Genomic DNA, 26,380 nt, shown 5'->3' with positions numbered 1-26,380 from the left:
TCTCTATTTGGTCCCCTTAAGCTCTCCAAGTCAACTCAGTGTCCCGGTCAATGCTAGAAATTAAGTTTTATTATCACTTGAGAGCCTTGGTGGAAAGAGAACCTTACTTTTAAAATATCTCTTTTCGCGGGAGAGGCCACAACAGTGAGAGGCCCGCGTAACGCATAAAAAAAAAAAAAAAAAAAAAAAAAAAAAAAAAAAAAAAATCTCTTTTCCATCTTAGATTAAGAACTGTAACTTATCCTTCTCTTATCACACCATTACCATGTCTTTCTTTTCACAGCCAGCCCATATTGTCCGAATCTGAAGCTAGAGTTAATCAGGTCTGATACGTACATTTGGATACGTTTTACACCATCAGAATCATAAAGCTTAAGTGACAGAGAAGAGCTGACATATACAGCTAGTCCAGTAAGCAGAAAACAGCTGTGAAAATAAAATCTAGAGAGATTAAGTGACTCAATCAAGTTTGCAGAACTGCTTATCAGCAGAACTGTCATCAGACACCAGATTACCTGAATCCCAGTCCACTTCAATTTCTATTATGTACAATTTCTACAGATGCTGTCATAACAGACCACTAGGAAAAGCTGAAGAAAAAAAGAATTGCAACTTGGTCCGTTTTTTGAGCAACTTATTTTAGCCTTCTAATATTCACACTTGGAAAGTAAACGTGCCAAAAAGGAGAAAAAAAAAAAAAAGTTGATAACTGACTTCCTGAGTCAGAACTTTAAATATTTATTCAACATCAGCTTTTGCTTCAAAAAAACTTTCTTCAGTTTTCCCATATAATCAGCATATAGTACAAGAATTCATGTGAATTCTGGAACAGTTTAATTTCTAGATGAAATTCCAACTCTGTTACCAAACACAGAACCAATCCCAATGACACACACTGACCATAGTGTTATAAAAGGCTCTCACACTAGTAAACCCCCTGGACATAGGAATTTGGGTTTTATCAAAAAAGAACTGTTTGATTTAATCTAAGATCTTAATTTCTAGATAAAATAAATCTAAGTGCCATAAAATGCAAAAATAGGTGGTCTTGGATAGTGTAGAAGTTAATATTAAAAATAAAAATCTCAAAATGTATGTGCACAGATGAATCAAATGGGAATTAACCGTTAATATCTGAAACAAAAAATAAACATTTCTATGACTGAGCATCAAACGTTATTATCCACTTGCAACAAAGGAGGTAGGCTAATTTCTTCAATAACAGAAAAGTAAATTGACTCAAATATCCAAATGTAATGAGAACATTTCAACCAAGCAATATCCCCTTTCTCAAAATAGTAAGTTCTGTCAAAGTGGATATCAGTTTTCTCAGCCTTTTCTTTAATCCCTGGAAAACATTTGACTATTTATTACTTGATCTAGTACAATAAAACATTTAAATAAATTTATATTTGAATATCTATTATGATGGGCTAGATGCCTTGAGTTGCAAATAACGTTTTCTCAATACCAGCTATCAGCTCCCACATTCTAAGAAGCAGAACAAAAATCACAGCAAGTTTTATACTTTCCTATTTACAGTGTATGCAGATGGATACTCTATTTTTGGGGGGGGGAGGGGAGTGACGCTTGAGAGTGGGCCCGTGGGGAGGGGTAAATATTTTGTGATGCTGTCTACCTATGGGCTTATAAAGTTTACAGCTGCATTAGGAGGACAAGCATTACCATTAGCATGAAAAGCAGGGCAGATCTCAGTTGCAAAAGCTTCTAGCCATACACATAGGGCAATACGTAAATGATACATCTTACCGCATTCACCCATTCACCCTCCCCTGTTCACACTAATTGGAAATTTCAATCCATTTCAGAGAAGTAAAGCTCATATTATCAAAACACAATTATTATCTAACAGAGAAGAAGGCACAGGGAGATTAGAATATAACCTGCTAGGACTAAAAACCAGATACCTTAAAACAAATCAGTGAACAAAACATACAAGTAATTTTAGTACATGCACATTTATTTAAATTATACTTCGTTTCTTGATGGATCTCAGGTGATATTTTTGAATCCAGAAACACCTTCCTCTTGAAAGACAATACTGCATAAAAATCAAGTCTGGGACTCTGAAGTCAGATGATCCAGGTTCAAATCCTAACTCTGCTTCATTTTAGCTGTATGAACTTGGTCAAGTTATTTCACTGTCTCATTGGCAAGTGGGAGTTTTAAAAAGTACCTAAATCACTTCAAAGTCTAAAGCAGCAATGAATGTAACTCAGTAACTTCTATTTGTCTATTTACCTGTGCAATTAACCAGTCTATCAGCTTGTTGGCCATAACCACAGATTTGTAGGTTCTTAAGTGGTAATCTTTATCTCTATAAAGGAAAGAGAAAGAAAAAACATTAAGCCAGAGGACAAGTAAGCACAAGGAACCATTTCATTTCGTATCAGTGTGCAACAGAAGAGTTTACTCAATGTAATTTGAATTGACTGTCCCACTTATGTGTAAATAAGACAGCTTTACAAGGCGTACACACCTGAAAACTCCCTTCACCAACTCACACCAGAAGAAGAAACCCACAAGGATACCAAAACAGGACATTTCTTCTTTCACATTTTCCTATCTCCAAACTGATTGTTAATGTTATGTTACCTGGTAATAACTTGGCTAGAAATACAATAGCTCATTAGTAAAAGAATAATAAAATAGAATTCCCTCCCTTTAAATCAAGATAGAGTCTACGAAAAATCTCAAAGTACGGGAAATAAAGCAACCCCTTGTATTTCTGCTCCTAAGTTCTCCAGGAAGGCAGGATTTGCCCCAGAGGATTATTCATTAGGCTCAGCTGTAGTGGGAGACCTGAGGCCTGTCTTGAGGGAAACACACCGAGAACCTCGTGATTCATTTTCTCTGATCAGAGCACGGACTCAGCCACGCTGCATCCCCAGGCAGCCCCGGGAATCCTGGCTCTCCACAGCAGACTCTCCTTTCTGCAGACTTCCCAGTTCTGAGAAACGTTTCAAAGTCTAGTTAGATACCAACAAAGTGCTCATGGTCAGAATAAGGTCCCAAGGGTGGAAACCTGTAATTCATTTACTTTGCAGGTTTGCAGGCCTGGATCAAAATGGAGTGAGAAAACGACAGTCTTTTCAACATGTCCAAAAAATCCAAACTGCAATCAACTTGGCGTGACAAAAAATTACTGGCTATATTCATGGTTCTTTAGCTTCTGTCAGTAGATTACAATTAATATTGACATGATTTCATCCATTTTCATAAAAAGCTCCCTGAAACATGAATGAAATTTCTGAGAGTTCAACAGTGAATGAACTAGTTAGCCAGTAATCAAGAGCATATTTTTAAAAATCTTTTTAAGTCTACCTCCCTACTTCTGATACCTCATCACCCATTTCATCTTGGTTTCCATGTGTCAATAAGAAGGACAGAGGAGTCTTTTATAGACCACACGTGGGTCTGTGGATTCTTCACCCAAGTCATTTTTCTTTTCATAAGCTGAGTTCACACATGACTATCGTACATTCCATCTGTTTTATGGGGTTTTTTCTCGTAAATTTACCTTGCACAACTCATAAACCATCGTCATTTCTAGCCAAAGAACAATTCCTTCTTATCAGCTCTTTCAGAATGTAACTTTCTTGATAAGAAATCCCACATGGCTAAAATATATTTTCAGAACACATTTTCTCACACGTGAAACCTACATATACATACACGTGTGGCCTGAAAAAATTATCCAGTATCCTTTTCTATTAGTTTAGCAGAAAAAAACCTTAAGTATCAAACCATCTTTTAGCATTACGTTATCCAACATATTCACAGAGTGCCTGTGCCAGGAATATAGCAGACAATCAACGAATGTTGGTTCCTTTCACCTCTTTTTACTTTGTGAAGCCTGCTTGTGAAAGTGGACAGGGCATTTTCAGGAGTAACAGGTAAAATTCTGTCTTCTCCTTCGGGACCTGCAGTGTGGGCATTCCAACGCTTACCAGCAACTTTTGGAATCTTTTTTTTTTTAAGCTCTGCATTTTCTTGGAATTGGAAAGCAGAGTGAAAAACAGAAACACTGTCCATCAAACGTTTGGATTCTACAGCCACGACTGAAAAGCTTCTATATTCATTTTAGAAATAGTATGCTCATTTTTCTGTTCCGAAAAGTATGTTTTAGTCAGTAAACTCCAAATGATATCTGGCCGTCTGAAATTAGTTTTACATTACATTACATCCTACCAGTTAGTGTATACGAGTGCATATTACAAAAGTACTGATGATCTCTATTAGTAATCATAACACAGAACTCAGTTTCCTGCTGTTTTTCTAAAGAGATAAACTGCAAATGAATCCTGATTTCTCTTTAAAAAACAAAAAGGCACCTCTTCTGAAGTTAAAACATGGTACAGAAAAAAAATGAGAAAATTATAATTATTAACTCCAAATCAATTCTTAATTTTCAAGTGCAAAATTTTTTCTTTGGATAAAAGATGATTTAAAAAATATTGTTAAATAAAATACATATCCAAGATTTGATTACACAGTCTAATGAAAAAATTAGTATACAAATAACCATAATGGTAAATATTTATAGTAAACAGTATTTTGAAATCCTCTACCAACCAGCCAACTATTATTTATTAAATATTAACTGAAGGTGGATCATTTCAAAATCAAGCCTGTAATTTACTATGAATTAATGGCAAATAATATTAGAAATCAGAATAAAAAGAGTAGAAGAAATGGTATAATTAGAGCCTCAGAAAATTCAGAAATATTTTCAGATAAATTGTGACTTAATCTTTAAAAGTAAAATTTTCACTTTGGGAAGAAAAACAAAATAAGTTAAGTTGCAGCTTAATAATATTTATCTAATATGCAATATAAATATTTCCATTTAACCTTCCAGAACTTAGAAACTAGACTCACCTTATCACTGGAGTAAACAGACTATGAAGACGGCAATATAATCGTACGCCCTATTGTAAGACAAAAATATGTCAAAAGCAAGTAAGATCACTCAAAGGACAAACCGATGAAATTTTGAATAAAACAGATTCACTGTCAACATGCTGAAATCATTACCCTATTATTCAAATGATACATTACATCATAAAAATAATATAACTTAAATCTTTAAAAACAGGATTAAATTGTGCTATGAATTTTTCATATACATATGACATATACATACACAGAGGACTTTTAAAACTATTTTCTTAAAATATAAAATTTCGAGATATAATGTAAACAGAATATAAATCTATGTAGTGGTCCATCATACTACTTGATCATTACATGTCAATAAAAATTTTGTCAAGTGTACAAAGAAAACTGATATTACATAAATTTTATGTATTTATCTTTTTGTTAAATTTATTCAAGTATCATGACCACTTGTCGCTACATGTGAAACAGTTTTCAACAGATATAATCTTCTGAGTTATGCAACTGCACTATTCCCTTTTAGAATTAGATAAAGAGAATAAAAACAATGATCTAACATTCTAATTCTTAAAATAGCAAGAAAAAAATCAAGAGGTTTGCTTACGTACGTCATGTAAAAATTTTCTATACCGGCAGAATTATTTTAAGTCTCTCTACAAGATTTTATCTTGCTGAAGATAAGAATATAACGACAACACAAATTCTTTTATTGATAAAAGGTTATGGGAGAGGTTGTTACCTTTGAAATCACATCCTGCATCTCATTTCTTGGATAAAAGGTTCCATCGTCATAGCGAAATCGATATAACATCTGTTCTGGTTTGAATTGATGTTTATCCGTAACTAAGAACATAAGAACAGTATATTAAAATCCTGACAATCTAAAAACTGGCAGATAAAAAACATATTCCCAAATACTGAAACTTTTAGTTTTATCAAAAGCTTTCATTTTCCTAACATAGTAATGCTAATCCAGTATTTTGATAGTAAGATTCATGATAAGATTTTGTTATATATAATATAGTTACAACTTCCATGTAATGACTGAAGAACTAAATTAAGGTTAGCCACATTTAGGTAGCATAGCGTATGCATTTGTGCGTGTGTGTAGTGATTTACACTTAAATAAAATAGACGAGTTTGTGTTTTCTATTTCTTCACAATGCCACAAAGTCAAGCAAAAAGTGCCCTTCGAATAGCAGATACTCCAACTAGTGGGTTATAATTTGATTCTCAGCCCCAGAAGTGAATTTTAGCATTTATCTGTCTTATCCCACAGCGATCAGGCCAAGACCACACATATACCAATCTTGACCATTTATCCTGTGTTTAGATCTTCAGAGTAGATTAGATAAATTCAGAATGTAACTGATTCCAAAATTTTAACAGTTTTCTTACACTGACAAATGCTTTTCTTACACGTCACTTAATTTTTTTTTTCCTCAGTGGAAAATGAGAGTGGTCAACCTTCACTTCCATCCTTAAGATAGGACTTTCTATTCATAAAGACTCCTACTAAACTTTCTCTCAAGTTTCCTTTTTTTCTAGGTAGTCTGATAAAAAAAAAAAAAACTGTTCTAGAAAGGAAAGACCTCAAATTAAATCTCAAAGAGTTTACATTTAAATGTTTTATTTACAGGGAACGAAAAATTTGCAGAAGAGATGATTTTTGCAATCGGCTCTATTTTCATGATTACATAGAAGACTTTGACCTTTACTTTTTGCTAAAAATGTTGAAGGAGGAGAAAAATCTGTCAGAATTCTCATGAACTACATTGGTGAATCCAGAAGAAAGCCAAGAGACTTGTAACACACACACACACACACACACACACACACACACACGCGCGCGCGCGCGCGCGCGCATATGCAAAGTTTCAGCAATTTCACCCTCATCTATCCAAACCAAATGCATGGCTTGCAGCCATAAAACTGAGACAGGCTTGCTGCCAAAAAGGGACAGACAACACAACTTTTGGCATCTTTTTTCCAGATTAAGCCAAAAAGAAAAAAAAGCATATGTGAAAGAAAAATAAAATCGGAAGAAATATTTTGAAATCCTACGGCATGTTTCAAGACCAGTTATTTATTTCTCCTCTGCAATCTACCTATTCCCATTTTTATCCCTTAAGATTCATTGAAATAAGTTATTATATTGATGTTCCAAAATTCAAGGAAACTTGGGCCCAAAGGTATCTTGCCACAATAAAAGAAGTGGTGGTTCAACCTGTTCAAAACGGAATGCTTCACTGTAAGGTAAACTCTTGCGACTTTGCTAATGAACCTTGGGCTAATCTGCAACTCTACGCTGTTGCCTTGGAAAAACAGTGAATAGCTCTGCATACAAATCCACTCCCCCAACTTCTCCAGCACGGAAAATGGGTTTATAACCTTTATGAGAAAGGTTGCTGAATGACATCTTTTAAACAACTCTGTGATGCTGGATATTACCAGGGATGTACTGGTAAATGATGAACAGCTTGCTCTCTAGTGTTGTGGAAGAAGGAGCACTGATGTGTAACATTCGTCAGTTTCCACGGTATCAAATACTCCCACGCTGGCCAATTTCCAGCTACCAAAATAAAGTCACTGAACACAGAATGAGATGTACAGTGACACACTATTATTTAGTATTTCCATCATACAAAAATAACAGACATAAGTAACACCAAGACCACAGATAACAATAAAAGGTAGTAAAATAATTAGGAAGTGATGAGTTCTAAGGATATAGTACCTTTGTTTATAATTTAGGTACTTATATGTTTATATAATTTAATTTTAATAATAGCTGTGCTTAACTACAGGCTTGCAATTTTTTTAAACATTTAATCACCAGCTCTCTACAGCTTTGACCAGCCAACTTCAGCACACCACTGGCTATAATGAATGAGCTCTCTGAATTCCCACATAAGCACTTATAATGTAAATAATAAAGCCAGACAAGAAGAACATTATCAACATATCACAGAGAAAGCATATGCTGCCTCAGCCCAAGAATTCCCAGTACAGCAAGGCTTTGCCCCTGATGAAGTTCTCAACAATATCTGCAATGTGAATAATAGCATTAACAGTCAACTTTTTTTTTTTTTTGCTGGCTCTTTATAAAACAGATGGCTCATTCAACTTTATTTTAGGAATTCTATTTTCACTAAAATGCAGCTGGAACCACATACTAATGAAACTAGCCTGCCTGGCCCATATTTCTTCATTCTAATAAAATTATTAACGTGAAATTGCATAATATGTTCTCTTATCCTAGGCTTGGGAGAATCTCTATTAGTTAACTTTGGACACTAAAAAAAAAAAAGGTTACTTCCAGCAACAAAAGTTCTGTATACCAAATCGGACATTACAACTGATCAGATCCTGGTAACAGTAACAGCACAGGCCACTAAAATCAAACTGTGACCAACAGGACTTTTAATACAGTGTACTCAGTGCTAAATTTCTCAGAAAAAGAGTTAAGCAGGTTATAAATATCATTGTTCAAAAAGATTTCAATTCTTTTAAGTGAAATAATAAACTGTTCTTGAATTTGAAATTTCAGAATAAATTTTAATACAGAATTTACTACTTTCTTTTCAAAATTGTATTATTGGAAAAGGTGGTGTCTGAGGAAGGGGAGGAAAGTTGATTAGGACTGAAATTCTGATATCCGTTCCAAAAAAAAAAATCTTATGCTGTTGAATTTTTCTCTTTTAAGAGGAGGCAATTAAAATATTTTGAGACATATGTTAACAAAATAAGTAAGGGTGGTTCTCTCTGTGATTCCTTCCAGATCTTTCAGCATTCCTGAACTGAAAAGGTCAGACTCTAGAGTACTATGTTCATGAAGAGATTGAATAAATATTATTCCACCTCCACTTTGTACTAACTTAAAATTGACTTGAACGTGTCTGCCTAGCTACGCATGTCTTCAGGGAAAGTAACAACAGTTTTGTTATTGTAAAGTAAGTAAAATTCCACCCATAATAGTTGTCTTCAATTTTCAGAACCTAATTCATTAAGTAAACAAGCAACTCTTCCTCATACAATTGCTGGATCACCTGTGTTGAACGATGAAAGCAAGAGTGGATGGGTGACTTGAAAATAATCTTACAGCTCCTCTGAAAGGATGACCTCTCCTTGCACCCTGACCTTTCCAGCTTTGGGAATAAAGCTTCTCTAATATCCTGTTATCTGTTACAAGGTACCTCATAGTCAAAAAGGAAAATACTGTGACAAACTTAGCATAGCTCTTTCTAGAATATAGTTAAGTAATCCCATAGAAGTACAAAAACTTACATATCCATAATTTTTTAAACAATTTCATAGCAGCATCTATTGTTGATAGATAGCTTTAAACCATTTTTTTCTGTTATTTCTAATTCATAAAAGATTAAAGACTCAAATTAACAACAGAAGTCACAATAACCTCAACTGAAAACAGAAATGTTAAAAGTGATTTTTGTGACTATTATGGGCTGATATAATTGTAAAACATTAACAAATAAATATAATGATTACTCTGTCTTTCATATGATTTCATAGATCTTATACTGACCCAGGAGCTAAGCCTCAGGGGCAGAAATCGGGTAGTTTTTTACCAAATTGGTTTAGCTTTTGTTTTTCCCGCATATGCACGTACAGGACATTTCTAGGAGCCTCCTGCAGCCAAGGGTGACCACATATCTGAGTTGTGCCCACGGACATGTGCACAAAAGTGATGCACAATGGGAAGGGTACGAACCCATTTAAAAGAAACTCCACCCTCCCTTCAAGGTGACCTTTAGGAGCACTGTATTGAAGATGGAAGAACTTCTGTCAGGCACCAAAACTCTGCATGGAGCAGGGTGCCACCACCTCACCCTCCACCACTGACTGAACTGTACATGAGTGACAAATTAGCTTCTATAATGTAAGCCACTGTATTGGGGAGGTTTATTCGTTACAGCAGCTAGTGTTAACCGATACAGTTTTCCTTCTCAATAGTCCTTGCAGAAAATTAGTTCTCCCATCCTAGTAGATTTCTGTCTTGTCTGAAAGGAAATATTCCAGCAGCTGGATTTCTTGATGGACAAGGTAAAAAGATAGGCTTAAAACTATTCGACCGTAAGAAAAAAAGGGTCGAGGGTTCATATTTACATACCTTCAAGTACCTAGCATAATATCTTACATGTAGAATGAAGGAAAGAATCAGTAAGGAAAGGAGTAAATAAAAGGTATCCCTAAACAGATTTTCCCTTCCTTGCTCTATTGGCAATACACAGGCCCTGGAAGTACACAGTCTGAATGGGAAAAGAATAATCACTTCTGAAGGTCAATGATTGTATACAAAACCTCTTTACATGCCACCTACTTCAGCTTTAATAGATTGCAGGATAAAACAAATACAGTCCACTCTTGTCCCAAATATATACTTGGTCATGGGGTTAGAAGAAGGGAAAGAGGAGCACAAAGAGGAAAGCCATCTAACTCAACATCTTTTCATTTTTACTTATAAGATACTGGATGACACTTCTTAGCATACTAGATGCTAAATGGTGTTTTAATGGCATTAATGAACCAAGTACAAAATCAAATACAATTTATCAACATTATCTGTTTGCTCAAAATATAATTATTCATTTATTCACTCACTCAGCAGATAATTTATTAAACACCTATATGTGCTGGGCATTCTAGGTGTTTGCTGTATATTAACACACAAGGCTCCTGTTCTCACGGTGCTTATATTTTGACTGCAGTCTAGAGTAGGGATGGGAGATAAAGAGAGAAATATTAAACAAAGAAACAAAACAACATGATAATTTCAGAGAGTGATAAGTAGTACATGAAGAAAATTTCAAAAATTTAAGAAGTAGTTTATTGGAATAACGGGACTGGGTAGGATTCTAAAAGGCAGAGTGTCATGGAAGATGAGTCATAATACAGAGACTTCTGTCGTTTCATTCACTGCTGTGTCTCCAGCACCTAGAAAGGTCACTGGCATATACTAGGAATTAATAAGCAATTGTTGATTGAGAACAGCAAGAGCAAAGATCCTAAATGGGGAGTCATCTTGGACTGTTCAAAGAAGAGACAGAAGGCCAGGGTGGCCCCAGCGTAACGAGTTAGGTACAGCACTATGTGATAACTCAGAGAGGAAGTCAGGGGCCCTATCATGTAGGGCCTTGTGGGCCATGGTAAGAGATTTAGGTAAGATGTCTGGACTTTTCTTTAAGTGTAATGAGAAGCTAGTAGATGCCTGTAAGCAGGAGAACGCCTGAATCTTACAAATGACTTAAAAGGTCTCTTCAGCCATTACCTGGAGAGTGTTCTATGGGGATGGAGGACAAATGTGGAAGCAAGGACAGAGAAGGTGGTGACTGGGAAGAAGGTGGAGACCCTGGAAGGGAGAGCGGTGGTCTAACTAGAGACCTGTTTGGTGGCAGGTGCCAGGGGATTCCTATCTGGGTAGATGGGGGTACATTATATTGGCAGCATCTACTGTGGTGGGGAAAAATTTGGAGGATTTAGTTTGTTTTCACCTCACTCTAATTTAGAAAAAACAATGAACATCAAAACACCATAGCCAAATATCCATATTTATTCACAGTTCCCTGTCTTTTTCTCCTCTCCCACATTTTGCATTAGAGATTCTTCAGGCTTTTTTTCTTAGTCCCATGATCACCGCTTTCTTGTTTTTTGTTTGTTTGTAGTCTCTTATAGATGTGCTAAGAACCTCATGCTCTCTTGAAGTGATTCCCAAATCTGACCCTCACGCTCTCTCTACCCCGAGTGTTACACCCACACATTCTCAACCTCTTGCCGAACGCTCCCCTGCAGATGTTTCATACCCAAGCCACCGCAAACCCTTCACCTTCCCCCCGATGCTCATCATCTTGAATTAACTATGTCTGTCATCCAGACAAAAATCTCAGAATAATCTACCTCACCCCTCACTCTTCACCTCCTAAATCCAAATAGACGTCAAATATGCTATCTCAGCTTCTCCAGAATTTCTTGAATGGGTCCCTCTCATCATGCCATGGACGCGGCCCTGGTCCTCTCCCTCCTGGGGAAGGAAGGGTCCCCATGGGCAGGGATCTCTGTAATCTCTAACCCTCCACTCATCTGTTATCTCCAAAATCAAGATCTGGTCACTCCTCTGTCTCCAGATGCCCATCACCTCCTCATGTCCCTCAGAAGAAGCCCCACATACACAGCCAGCAGGTTAAAATCTGCTGGGATCAGGTGTTTGCCTACCTTTCTCACCACACCCCTCATCCCAGCATATTCATCCGTGAAGGATACGGTCCTGCCACGTGAGACTCTGCGTTAGTTCTGAACAGGCCACCGTGAACCTTCCCACTCCCGTGTCTGAGTGCTACTACTTCCTCAGGGTGGAATGTCCTTCTGTCTTCTGTCCTTGTCAGAGTTCCATTCATTCTACAATGCCCAGCACTAAGGCCAATTCCCTCACAAAGCATCCCAAATACTCTAGTTAGAACTCGTCGTTCCTTCCTCTTCAGTCCCACGTCACTTACCTGGAATTCTGTGTTGGAACTGTCTGTTTCAAGTTAAATATATCACCATAAACCTATACTCCCTGAAACAATATTCTATATAGATGAGGCACTCAAAGATGTTGGAAAAAACATAAGCATCCTATAATGTGGAGAAGTTTTATAAACTAAACTGATCAATGCAATGAAGATACACGTAATTTGTGGATAAATAAATAGGCGATTAATAAAATAATTACCATGATGGATGATTCCATTTTCTAACAGTGCTTGTCCCAAGTGAACACCTTCCTCAGGCCTGTGAATCTCTCCAATTTCCAACAGCCATGACACAAATTCACTGCAACAGAAATCCAATGAAGTTAAATCATTAATTTTCTTCCCCCAGGAAGTCTATCCTTACCATGCATTTATCAAGCAGCTACGAAAGGAGTTTCAAAATATAAAGGAATGTTTGCAGTGTATTTCACATACATTGTTTTCACATATGCAAGGCCCACAGATATAAATTGGACCCTATTCTAGAAAACTCATGTCCATACATTCAGACTTACCTAAGCTATACTTAATAACTATTCAGCTTATTGAGACCTTTAGTAAACACAAAGGGAAAATTCTAAAGTAGCTTTAACTATAGGTTATTATGCATATAAAAGCAAATTTGGGACGAAAGAGAAAACAACAGATCCTAAAGACAGCTAAACGACAGAACTAGATAGAGTAATAATGACTTAATATAAGACATAAACTGTCTAAAAGTAGCTTTCCAGGCACAAAGAACCAGTGGGTTTGAAACTCCAAGAGGGCAGACAAAATTAAACTGCATGCCCTGTATGGTAGACAGACTTCTAAAGATGTTCTCCCACCCCCCTATCAGGAATCCTACCCCTTGGTTTGTCAATCAAATTCCAATCTAGGTAGCCCTGTGAATGGACTGGCATATGTAATTAAAATCCCATGTCAGTTGTCCTTAAAATATGGAAATTAACCACGTGGGCCTGACCTGATCAGTTGAGCCCTTTGAAGCAGCATTTTCTCAGGCTGGTGGCACAAGAGGAAGTGAGAACAAGTAAAAGCACAGGAAAGATTCAATGTGCCACTGCTGGCTTTGCAGCAAGAGGGGGGTCGTATACCAAGGAATATAGACAACCTCTAACGGAGAGCAGCCCTGGCCAATGGCCAGCATGGAGACGGGGGCCTCACGCTTACAACTACAAACGATTAAGTTCTGCCAACAACCCGAATGTGCTGGAAAGTGGATTCTTCCTCAAACGCTCAAGATAAGGGCCCAGCCCCTGCTCTGCCAACACCACGATTTTGCCCTTGTGAGACCCTTAGCACGGAACCTGGTCTAACTCACCTAGACTTCTGACCTACAGAAATACAGGCTAATACATGGGCATTGTTTTTAAGTCACTAAATATATGGTAATTTGTTTTGCAGCAATAGAAGACTGATACACACCAAAAGACACAGAGAAGTCTGACTACCTTGTTTTCAAATTTTAAAATTACTTGGTAAATTCATTGTTATATCTAAACTGTCATCCATAAGGAATACGCCAACACGAAACCAACCGTCAGAACTGTCTATCGCACACATCTGCTGTGGCTGAGAAAGGCCACTGAGGACCACAGCTCACATCTTTCAGCATTTCGGGAGAGGATGGGGGGCCCCAGCATCTCAGATAAGAGAAGGGATGTTTTATAACACTTAGGAGAGCTTCAGCTCAGTACTGATTTTTTTTTATGGCCACGTGGTATCATTAAGAGAACACTAAATACAGAGACTTATTACAATAAAATATTTAATCATGCTCATATTTAAAAAGCTAACATTCGAACTCTTACATTAACTAATGAATATATTTTAGAATGGTTTTATTTTTTGCACAGAGGCCAGAGAAGCAAAGCTATGGAAAGTGTCAGGAAATTACTTTTCCATTTATTTCAAAACTAAAAGCAACACATATGGTAAAGCCAAATAACCAAGGGATACAGAAATTCAAAACTGGATGTCTAGTCTACAATGCACATTTTAAGGCAGAAGAAGTTGTTAGAGTTCTTTATATGCTTCTATTAAATAAGAACCATCCAAAAGAAAGAAAATAAAAGTAAAGTAGAATATAGCATAGCGGTTAAGATCATGTACTTTGCAATAAAACAACCTGGATTCAAATCCTGTTTCTGTCTCTACCAGCTGCATGACGTTGGGTTAGTAAATTTAGCTCTCTAAGCCTCAGGTTTTTTCCTCAGTGACATAGAATTAATAAGACTATCAACCCCATAGTGCTGTCCTGGAGTTAAACATAATAGTGTGGGTAAAGGGTTAATAAAACCCCTTCTTCAATAAGGACAAATTTGACCCTGGGTTAGCTTTCTAGCTCTGCTTCCCTAGAAACCTGATGAAGGTCAGGTGTCAGCTGTGTAACTAGGCAGCGCTGCTTGTGGTAAAAATGGCTTCTGATGGCTCAACTCCATACTTATAAATATATGGTGAGAAGCCATAGCCTGGTATGACTCTCTTGTAAGTGGGCACGTGATCTGGGGACCCTGGAAGTTATGCCCATGAAGTTGTTACGAGAAAGAGCGTCTTCTCTGCAACGTGGGACTTAGAAACCAAGAGGGGCTCACAGCTGCTCTTTCCTTTGCACAAGAACCTTCACTTGGGGCACAGCCAACACAAGCAGCTCTAGCTTGCTGGCAGCTGTGTGTCCTGCTGGGAGCACCACCCCACTGAAGAAGAGGCCCCCTGCTGCCCTGAAAGCACTGGGTTTCCTGGCCTGTATTCTAACAGGGCTGGGATTGGTGTGGCCTGTGGTGAGCTTGTGTGCCTACATAACTAATTAAGAAGACATGCTAAAATATAATGAACACTGCTATAGAGTAAATCCTAAGAGTCAGCACAGGGAAAAAAATGTTTTTCTATTTCTTTAACTTTGTATCTAAATGAGATAATGGATGTTCACTAAAGTTACTGTGGTAAACCTTTCATGATGTATGTAAGTCAAATCATTATGCTGCACACCTTAAACTTATACAGCGCTGTATGTCAACTGTATCTCAATAAAACTGGAAGAAAAGAAAAAAAACCAAGACATTCTGGTAGGTATTACAGGTAAGCACTACAATCATTTCCATTGTTAGAGAGGAAAGAGAAATTTAACTCTCCCCAGTCTCTCAACTAGCCAGTGGCAGGACCAGATTTGAGTGGGGACAGTCTGATTGTGAAGTCTGGGCTATGAACTACCTCCCCAGTCTACTTTTATAGCGTTGACACTGGCATTTACTAGCTGTATGAACGTGGGCTAGTCACACTCCCCGATCACTAGTTTCTGAATCTTTAAAAACTATAAGGTTTTTTGGGCTTCCCTGGTGGCGCAGTGGTTGAGAGTCCACCTGCCGATGCAGGGGACACGGGTTCGTGCCCCGGTCCGGGAAGATCCCACATGCCGTGGAGCAGCTGGGCCGGTGAGCCATGGGCGCTGAGCCTGCGCGTCCGGAGCCTGTGCTCCGCCACGGGAGAGGCCACAACAGTGAGAGGCCCGCATACCGCAGAAAATAAAAATTTTTTAAAAAATAAGGTTTTTAACTCCTAAGTATGTATTGGAGGATTGGAAATAATTATCGGAAGAAGCCAGCACAAAGGCTGCCCTAAGCAGAGCTACCTGAAGGCATCCCCCCCACCTGCTTAACCCACCAGGGACTCCCACTTGCAGCCGTGCAGTCGGCTACAGAAACCAAAGGACATACAATCAATCTGCTCTGGGCTGAACAACCAAGCGACCTCCTCGCCTGTTCCTGTGTGCCTGGCCCCTCGCGTGACCCACTTTTTCAGACTCTCCATCTATATCCTTTCATCCTTAGCCCAGCTGTCTAAATTCTGAATTAATTGGTAGTGTAGACTGTGTGCCCTTCAGTGTAACTGACTCTCAGGCCCTGTATTCATGTCCTTGCCGGACTCTGTCCCTACAGGCAAACCCGCCTGCCCTCCCGCCCCTGCCTGACCCCAGCCTCTGCTTCACCCCTGAAACACAGTATATCAGAAATTACTGAAGTCGTGGATGAATGGATGAATGCCTTAACTTTTCTGGTCAGGATTCCTGGCTCTATGTCCACTCCCTCATCCCACTATGGCCCAGGAAATGCTGATAGTAAAGAAAGATTCAAAAACACTTAGGAGAAAATTTTTTAGAGAAAAATAAGTGACTAAAAAAAGTTAACACACGAGATCATGAAAATATGAAAGAAATACATGCACCCGGACTACCAACCCTACCTTCCAAGAAAGCATTTAGGGAACGTAGTCAGTTTTCTTTTTCTGTCTTTGATCAGATTTCCTTGTTTGCACATCATTTTATAAAGTTTCTCACCCTGTTCAGAGATCATTACCCAGGTGTCTTGCTCCATTCCTAATTTTAAACCTATCGAAAACGAAACACAGGACAGGTAACTGAAAAAGTCTCTTCATTCATTCATGTCTTCGTTAAACAAACATTCATTGTGTGTCTACCACGCGCTGGGGGCTGTGGATACAGAGCTCCTATGATAGGGCCCTGGTTGTCAAGAAGCTCATAGGGTACCAGGGAGACAGGGCAAGATGCCCAGGGCCATATGGCACCTTTGGGCAAACTGTGCCCCAGAGGCACACAGTTTGGCCAGCGGAGGAAGAACAGCTGTATCTCAGACACTACAGTTTGGCCAGCGGAGGAAGAACAGCTGTATCTCAGACGCTACCGAACCCCTTCTGTAGGACTAGATCAGCACAGCTGGACACGGTGGCCCTGGAGACAGCCTTAGAGGGAAAACTGTGCTACAGCAGAGACATATTCAGAGAACTTCGCCTCTATCTGAGAAACAATAGGAAAAGTTTCACAGAAGGGCTGTGTTTGAATGCAAAGGTATGAACAGGATTTCCAGAGAGAGAAAGTATTCACGAGGGCCTCTGAGGGATGCAGCACGGAGCCCTGGGTTTCAGGTGACAGGACAGGAGGTGGATGGAGGGGTGAGCAGGGTCCATACTCAACTGCAGTCTCAGCGTATTTCATTCCTTCTCTACTGGGAGAACATCTACATGTTTTAAACCAGAGGGAGGGGGAAGGCAGAGTAATGAAGGAAAGGAAGTTCAAAGGACAGTGTAGGGAACAAACAAAGCGGGAGGGTTTAAAAAGAGGGAGACAATTAGGAGAGACCCGCCGAAGTTCAGGGAAGCTCAAGTCTCTGTAAACAATAGCAGGTTTGGAAGTTCAAGTGGAGTCCAAGGGTCAGCTGATTAAGTGGGCATGGAGCTCCAGAGAGATGACAAGGCTGGACATAAAGATTGAGAACCTGGCAGTGCAGAGTGGAAGTTAATCTGATGGGAAGAGACAACGCAGAGCAGGCAAGGAAGTTCAGAGGTGACCAGTGCCAAAGGGGAAATCCTGGGAACACTGACAATCAGCAAATGGGACTGATGAAGAACTGTGGCAGAAGAAGAAGAAATTCTTGGATTATTTTTAGTCTTCTAGCTACTAAATTCCTTACTAAAATTTTATTCTTTACTATGGAGAAGCCATTAACATTGGTCAGTAATAGTGAATAAGAGTAGAGCCTGTTGGGGCTTCCCTGGTGGTGCAGTGGTTGAGAGTCCGCCTGCCGATGCAGGGGACACGGGTTCGTGCCCCGGTCCGGGAAGATCCCACATGCCGCAGAGCGGCTGGGCCCGTGAGCCATGGCCGCTAAGCCTGCGCGTCCGGAGCCTGTGCTCCGCAGCGGGAGAGGCCCGCGTACCACAAAAAAAAAAAAAAAAAAAAAAAAAAAAGAATAGAGCCTGTTAACATAAGCAGAGTTATAGAATGTGCTTTCTTTCTTCCTTTTTTTTTTTGGTCTTAAGGGTATTTATATGCATAGCCATTCTGGGAAGAGTAGTTAAGGTTCAACTTGATGAAAAATTCAATTTACCTTCTAAATGATTTGTTATGCTATTTGAATTAACTGCTAGATTTAACAAAACTTAAAGAGCCAATTATGCATTCATGATCTCTGTTTTAAATTTTTCTGTCTGGTTCTTCATCTAAGATCAATCAAAGGAGTAAGTATTTTTAAATGTTTTGGAGATACTTATAAAAAGGTATGCTATGCATATTTTAATCAAGGTAGAAACTCTCTACACCCTTCATGGGGAAATACCTAAAGATGGAGGAAGCAACTCTTTGTGTTCCAAAATGTTGTCACCAGTGAGGTATTTTATATCTAGATCTCTGAGAAAAGGAATAAACACTGTCACGTTTCTCATCAATTATTTGGTAAAGAAAATAGTAGTTATACAAGCATTTCTATTTCCTAGCTGAATTACAGAAATACGAGTACTTGCAGATAAACGTCATACAACTGAGTATCACCAGACCAAATACTGTTTGCAAACCTTGATAAAAACGTGAAGTGAATTTGAGCTAGGCCTCCTTGTGTGAACAAGCTCCTTACTGAGTTACATTACATTCTGTGGCATTGTAACGATATTAAAAAGTTAATATTCATCCAAATTGCCTTATTTTATAATTAGAATACCAAAATATGTGGCCTAGGAATTTTCAGTGTACTGTTAAATATAGAGGGAGCAATTGTTGCAGGCCCCACAGCACTGCATTATATTATTAAAGCATGTTTCTTAAAGGAAAACTCTATAATGATGCTTTAGAAATGGCAAGAATAAAGTGCAAAGAAAACGGAACAAATTTTAAAGCAGGTGAAACTATTTGCTGTAAATTGAATGTCTGTGTGCCCCCAAATTCCGTATGTTGAATCCTAATGCCCAATGTGATGGCATTAGGAGGTAGGGTCTTTGGGGATTAGCTCATGAGGGTGGAGTCCTCATGAATGGGACTAGTGCCCTTATTCAGGAGACCCCAGAGAGCTTTCATCCCTTCTGCTAGGTGAGGACACAGTGAGAAGATGGCCATCCATGAACCAGGAAACAGCCCTCACTGGATACTGAATTTTGGCCTTCCCAGCCTCCAGAACTGTGATAAATGAATTTCTGTTGTTTATAAGCCACCCAGTCTAGGGTAATCTGTTACAGTAGCCTCAGTAGACTAAGACATTATTTAAAAGACACCACTAGCCACAATATAATTATTTTGCTAACTATATAATGTTTTCTTTTACTTTATTTCAGTAACAACATTGGAAGTATTCAAGAAGTATCTTAGCCTGGGCTTACATCACATAGTTAATCTAAGTGAACATCAGACACCATCTACTTTCTCATAACTTTTGCCCATTTTCTGCTTTCTTGTTAAATTGGAACCTTCACAAAGTATAATAATGCCCAATTCATACACCCACCTTTCCGCCGTTCTCTTTCTTTCAAAATAGCTTCAAACCATTCATGTTTCTCTTCAGGTGTTTTTGCCATACACACAAACCATTTATTTTTGGCTGTGTTATGTATCTTCCACCCATTAACAACAATGTGTCCACTGCTGTGGAAGTCAGCTGAAAATTAATAGGTAAAGGTGAATGAACAGATATAACATATATTCGAGTAATGCACTCATTCAAAAAAGGTCCAAAACCACGGAATTCTTCAAAATACCTTTGCTTTATATATGTGTATTGAAGACCATACAAATTTTAAAACTTGAAGAAACATTTATATATTAAATGCAGTCAGAACATTTCTAACTCACAACATTAACATATTACAGGAAATTAACCACCCAAACTCATTAACATTCCTTTCCTCAATGTCCAAAAATATTGTTCAAGTTCCTAAAGCAATAAAACTTTTTTTAAAGATTTTTTTAATGTGGACCATTTCAAAAGTCCACATAAAAAGAATTTATTGAATTTTTTACAATACTGCTTCTGCTTTATGAAAGAAAAAATTCTTCTTTGAGTGTGAATTCACATTTAATTGTCTTTTTCTAGATCTCCCCATAATTTTGGCTAAACTGACATCCTGGATTTGAAAATGTCATCAGCAAACCCTTTCTGGCAGCTCCCTACCTAACGGCAGGCAGAGAATAGACATTGATTATGACCAGCCTTTACTGGCATGAGAGTCTGCAACGCAAAGATTTCAAGACAGAAACACATACAACAAACGCCTGACTCAGCATCTGCCTCAATTAAAGTGACATCTTCCATTGTCTCCCCCGAGAGACACTAAGAAGCTACGGTGGATTATAGGAGGTAAGCCACAGAACATAAAAGGTCGTGGCACTACACCTGCTGTTTGTTTCTTTTGATCTATTTTATTTGCTAAGTTCTGAGTAGAGGAAGAAATGGTTTGGTACTCATTCTCCCAAAATCTGGTTCTCATAGTCTTTTAGCTCCAAAATCACCATAAATTATCTGTGAACAAACAGAATGTTCCAAAAATGCATTATCGAATGATTCTGTCTAGGTGGGGGAGAGGGCTACTTTAAAAATTCCAGGTTACATTTGAGCCAGGATAGGATTATATTATATATATCATGTATTAGTTAGATATTCTTCTAGCCATAATCTCATGAATACTCAATAACAATTTCTGTTAATACAGAGATTTAACCTGACAGAGGATTTTCCCTTTTAAAGAAATTACCATCTGTTTTTAAAAGGAATTTTTGTACTTTTCTTCTTACCTTTACATATTTAATTCATATTCACAATGCACACAAAATAGCAGAACCTAATAATACACGTGAGATAGGCATCATTGGAATTAGTAAGGTAATAAAAATTATTATTGTAGTTCCTAATTAGGCCACCATCCCTCCTTAATATCTATAAAAATAACCAACTGAGAATTTATTATAAATTGCTGGAAAAAAAGAACAAATTATACGTGTTTCCACACCTCCCTCCCACAAGCTGTCACCTTACAAGGCCAGTATCACAAACAAGAACAAGCTCTTCAGATTCTCTCCCCTCTTCGAAAACCAGGCAAAGATTGCTAAGTGAACCGTAGCACTGCAGCTTAAAAGATCCCACATTCCCACTAGCGTTATTACCCCTTTACCCATACCCTAGACAAAGAAAACCACAAGAGCCACCTGCAGCCTGCAGTAATAAGACATCAGACTTACTTTAAAATGAGCATAATGTATTCCGCCCACAGAACATTAGGGGAACTCAAGTTCAAGTGCCAAACTCACCAGAGTGATGCTTCTGACCTTGTAGAGTATGTGCCCTGGGCAAGCCACCTCTGTAACCTTCCTTTCCTCCTGGGATTACTTGAGCCTGGCACTGCCCTGTTCACACCCCGCTGACTTTTCCTCCAATATTTTTCATTAGCAGCCATTTCTCAGCTCAAAAGCCTTTGGTAGCTCACCACTGAATCAAGTCAACACATGTAGGTTTGCTTTAGAGATTCTCCCTAGACTGACTCCACCCTACTAGCCAACTCCATTTCCCACTACGTTCCAGTGTGTTCCCACCACTCTTCTTGTCTGCTGCTTTCCTTCTTGTCCTGAGAATATTCATGTGTCCCCCAGGCCAAGGCTCTCAAAGAACATTTTTCTAGCATCCAAAATAACATATGACATTGTTTATGGGTAAAAAAATGTTTCTAATTTTTCCTTTTAAAACTCTAAAAAGTAGCTTCTCCATTGACCTTTTTAAATTCCCAAAACACTGCCTCAAATTAATAACACTGAAAATTTAAGTGTATCAGAAAACAGCTATTATATTCTCGGTACTCTTTTCAACATTGTAAAGTTATGCCACTTTTTAATTAAGAATGTATTAAATCCAGCTTATGAAACAATACTAGTTGTTAAGGTAACTATGGTTTATCTGTTTAATTGACTGTTATGCAACAATAAAAACTATGTTTATGTGGTGACAAGACATGAAGATAAAGAGGACTATCATTAAGATAATGCTTTTATTTAAATGGAAAAGGATACAATATAAAGTTCATGTTTCAAGTATTTTTTTACCTATGCACCAAAGGAAAATTGAAGACATTTAAAAAAATTTTTCTCATTTATTTATCTTTGGTTGATAAGATTATCTACTACTTTTCACCTATTTTTCTGCAAATTCCAATTTTTTTAATAAGCAAAATTTAGTTTTATAAAAACAATGCATTCAGTATCTTAAATACATTCAAATATTTATATTAAAAATGACAGCTGAACCTTGTCTTTGAAATATCTTTTCAAGAACACCTTAAGAATAAAGAATTTCCATCTTATCCAATTCAAATTTGACTACTGTATTGCAGTCTATGGTTTGTCCAACACTGCATTACAGACCACATTTTCTAGAGGTCAAACATTCTCGCCCTCTGTCCAACCACACAAATAAACTAGTAGTCAGGACAGAATACAAATGATCTGGTGCTACTTTTTGAATGGCTTTCCAAGCCTGTACCATGAAAAGTAATTCTAGGAGGTTCAATGCTTTCCTATGATAGCTCTTAAGCTGGACAATTTTAATAGCATCACGATCAAACAAATATGTACATTATGGACATTACTACTACTTTATGACACTCCCAGCTATTTGTGTATCTCTGTGTTTAATGGTAGGGTTTAACATGTTTCAGCCGAATGTAATTTTCCATTTTTATAAAATGGAGTCCTTATAGAGTCCTCCTCTCCCTTATCTTGCCTTTTTCCTGTGACTGTCCTACCTAACAAAGTATTTCTAAGCTGAAAATCACTGCCAATGAATTATTCAAGTGAAAAGTCTGTCGTACAAGGGAGTTTATTACTGACATTCCATTTTAAATCTACCAATCACTTACCTGTGCCATCATCCACATTCTCCACCTCCATCACCTCTGTATTGATCCGGCCACGAAAAACGTACCGATGTCCATCGGTAGATGCTTTGCTATTCTTCAACCGTCTTACAATTGAATGAAATCACAAAAACCTGGTTACTAAACTTAATGCAAAACAGTGTTAAAGCAATAATTCTTTGAAAAAGAGATACCAATTCAGTCAATAATATCAAATGTTAGGCTCTTGGTATTTTTTACTTGTGTCCTCCCATTCATAACAGCACAGGTTGCTCTATAAGATGTGACTTGTGTGCTATTTTTTTAAATAAACTGAAGCTGTAGGCTAAGGACAACATACAGGTAGGAGGGTAACTATGTACTTTTGCTCAATATATGACATCAAAGATGCCTAATCAAACTCTGACAGACACTAAAATTGGTTATTCACAATTTCATTTGATTTATTTCACCTTCATTTCTCATTTTTCAGTAACCAGCTGGTAATTCCCATTTTTTCAATCCCTGGTGAAATTCAGTTAATACTTATTTATGATCCTTCTTCAAAGAAATTTAACTGTGCTGGAGGTTATTAAGCAATATCTAGCCGTAAAATATTTCCCTATATTGTTTTTATGATATGATAACTGTATACTTGAGGGATAAGTCTCTCAATACATTTATAATCCTTCATAAAGATCTTATTTATTTTTAAAATAGTCCAAAACATTTCAAAATTTCGTGTATGGTACCAGCCTTTAATCTTAAAACCTATGCAACACAAGGTAAAAAAAAAAAAAAAAAAATCCAGGTTTATAGATGAACATTTGTAATAATGAATTAGGCAGTTGTATTTATACTTGAATCATTGAACACTCAGGGATAGTGTTTTCAAAATTTAAATATATTAAATTAAAGAGGAAAGATTCTAAGAAATAATTCAAGAAGATTATGTAATACCTAGTCATTCAAGAGACTTCAGTTGACCTGAACTATTCAATTTGACTCATTGACAAAAGTCTGCTGACAATTGAATATACTGAAATAATTATTAATGTATTGTGTTACAAAGACACACCGAGCAAAAGTTAAGATGTCAAGTACATTAATGCAGTGCCCCCTTCCCTCCTCTCCTTTGCATTTGACACCTGCCCTGGAGTGGAAGAGGGACGTGAAGGGAGGGGAGTCTCAAGGTGCTATCATGCTCCCTGAGTTCCTTTAGAAAAGAGAGCATATTCCAGCTTACATGTCCTAAACCCTCATCAAAACTTCATAATCCTTCATCACCACTAAACAAAACTAAATTGATTAATTAATCTGACTGACCGTCTGCCAGCCCTAGGCCTTCACCATCCTGCACACCCACGCTCATTTTGAAAGCGACCTCTAAATGTCCTTTGCAGAAAGCCTAAATAACTGCTTTAAATTAAGGATTCAGGCCAGGTAGCTATGAAAGTTGGCATCGTTGGAGGCTGGAGAGAGAAGAATGCAGAGCAGAATAACATGCAGGCAACACAGAATGCAGAGCAGAATAACACAGACACGCAGGCGTTGTCTCTCAGGGAGGAAACAGTGTCATGGTGTCTTGCAGAAAAGAATTTCTTATAAGTTGGTACATCATACTTAAAATCAATCATATTTTTCAAAGCTTAACATCCCCAATAGCAGTTTTAGTCACAGGCAAGAAATTATGGCATGTTTATATTTTTTTATATATTATAATCAATATATATATATATATATGTATACACACACGCACACACACACACGCACACACACACACACTACAGAATCTATCTTTGGGTCCTATTTTCCAAAGCATTAATTTTCTTTGTGATCTTGCTGTGATCTCTTTCCAGGTTTTTTATATTTTTCTTCACCTGCAGATATTAATACTCAAAATGAAATCCAAGTAAGTGTCTGACCAATACTGTAACACTTAGCTTAAATAAACAGATCTTTGGTCCCTTCAGAAAATGACCCTATTGAAGTATCAAAATTGAAAAACCTTTGGTTTCAAAATAATTTTGCTCTTTATCGTAGTATCGAGTATTTGCATAACTTGATTCTATGACTTCCCTCCTGATGAATTTTAATGGTCACCAGGATATGTGTACAGTAATGTCGCAATAGCAGAAAAACTGGAAACAACCCTAAAGTCCATTGATAGGAGAATGAATAATTAAATTGTGATATATTCAACCAATGAAATCTTTTTTTTTTTTTCTTGGCCGCACTGCACGGCATGTGGGATCGCAGCTCCCCAACCAAGGATTGACCCCGTGCCCGCTGCACTGGAAGGTGGAGTCTTAACCAATGGACTGCCAGGGAAGTCCCTCAACCAATGAACTCTTATGCAGCAGTTAAAATGAATAAATTATTGCTACACACAGGGATATATAGTTTACAAACCGTATTGTATACAAAATGTAAACTGCAGAAGACAATACACTGTGAGACTATCTTACAAATATTATAAATAAGCCAAAGGAAGCAATATCATGTTATATGTATCTAATATCACACGATAAATTGTTTTTAAACTAGTTTCTCCTAAAATGAATAGCATCAGAAATGTCCAGAGTTGGGGGGCCTAATCCAGCACTCTGATCTTTAAAGAATGTAGCTGTAGAATTAAAGTAAAATCACCGGTCCCTGGCTCCTATAATTACAAAATTATGGAAGTTTCAGAAAAGGTTCAGTTTACTCATATTCTCTGAAAGATCTTTAGAGCTTAGAAAGTATATGGTAACGGAGATGACGTATTCTAAAATGAATGAAACAGATGGTATATTCACACCATTCCAATTCAGGAAGGGAACGGACATATAGGTTTATTTAGTGATTTCCGTTTTTAATCACTATGCATTGGGTCCACGCTCACTATACATACTTTAAGGCTATTTGCTAAATTGCGTGATTTTAATTTTGTAAAACTTTTCCTATTGCTTTACTTTATTTAACAATTACAGCTATGAGACCATGAAGGTTCACGTCATTTGTACACTGTTAATTTTGCAAAAGCTTTGGCCTTGGGGGCAGGCATATATATGAGGATGAGATAACCCTACTGAAGAAAAGATCTCATTCTCAAACTGAGGTCTTTAATAATCGCACCTAGATGGATGTGTTAATTAATTCAGTGGGGGAAATCCTTTCACCATGTATACATAAATCATCACACTGTACACTTTATCTTACAATTTTATTTGTCAATTATACCTCAGTAAAGTTGGGGGGAAAATAATTGCACCTAAACAACTTGAATCACCTTATAA

General features: G+C 37.6%; 1 protein-coding gene across 2 annotated transcripts in view; it reads right to left on the bottom strand.

The window, feature by feature from the left end:
• PREX2 (phosphatidylinositol-3,4,5-trisphosphate dependent Rac exchange factor 2) overlaps positions 1–26,380 on the bottom strand; it is a 208,401-nt gene that overhangs the window by 155,278 nt on the left and 26,743 nt on the right. For both annotated transcript variants that reach the window (XM_032610542.1, XM_032610541.1), the window contains exons 7-13: positions 23,127–23,230; positions 19,733–19,882; positions 16,689–16,833; positions 12,650–12,750; positions 5,660–5,763; positions 4,903–4,952; positions 2,263–2,338 (exon numbers count right to left, since the gene is read on the bottom strand). In XM_032610542.1, coding sequence (XP_032466433.1) covers positions 2,263–2,338; positions 4,903–4,952; positions 5,660–5,763; positions 12,650–12,750; positions 16,689–16,833; positions 19,733–19,882; positions 23,127–23,230 — 730 coding nt within the window. The remainder of the gene's footprint in view (positions 1–2,262; positions 2,339–4,902; positions 4,953–5,659; positions 5,764–12,649; positions 12,751–16,688; positions 16,834–19,732; positions 19,883–23,126; positions 23,231–26,380) is intronic.

Source organism: Phocoena sinus, chromosome 17 (genome assembly GCF_008692025.1).
Source record: "Phocoena sinus isolate mPhoSin1 chromosome 17, mPhoSin1.pri, whole genome shotgun sequence".
NCBI classification, from domain to species: domain Eukaryota; kingdom Metazoa; phylum Chordata; class Mammalia; order Artiodactyla; family Phocoenidae; genus Phocoena; species Phocoena sinus.
This window is presented reverse-complemented; position numbering and strand designations above follow the sequence as displayed.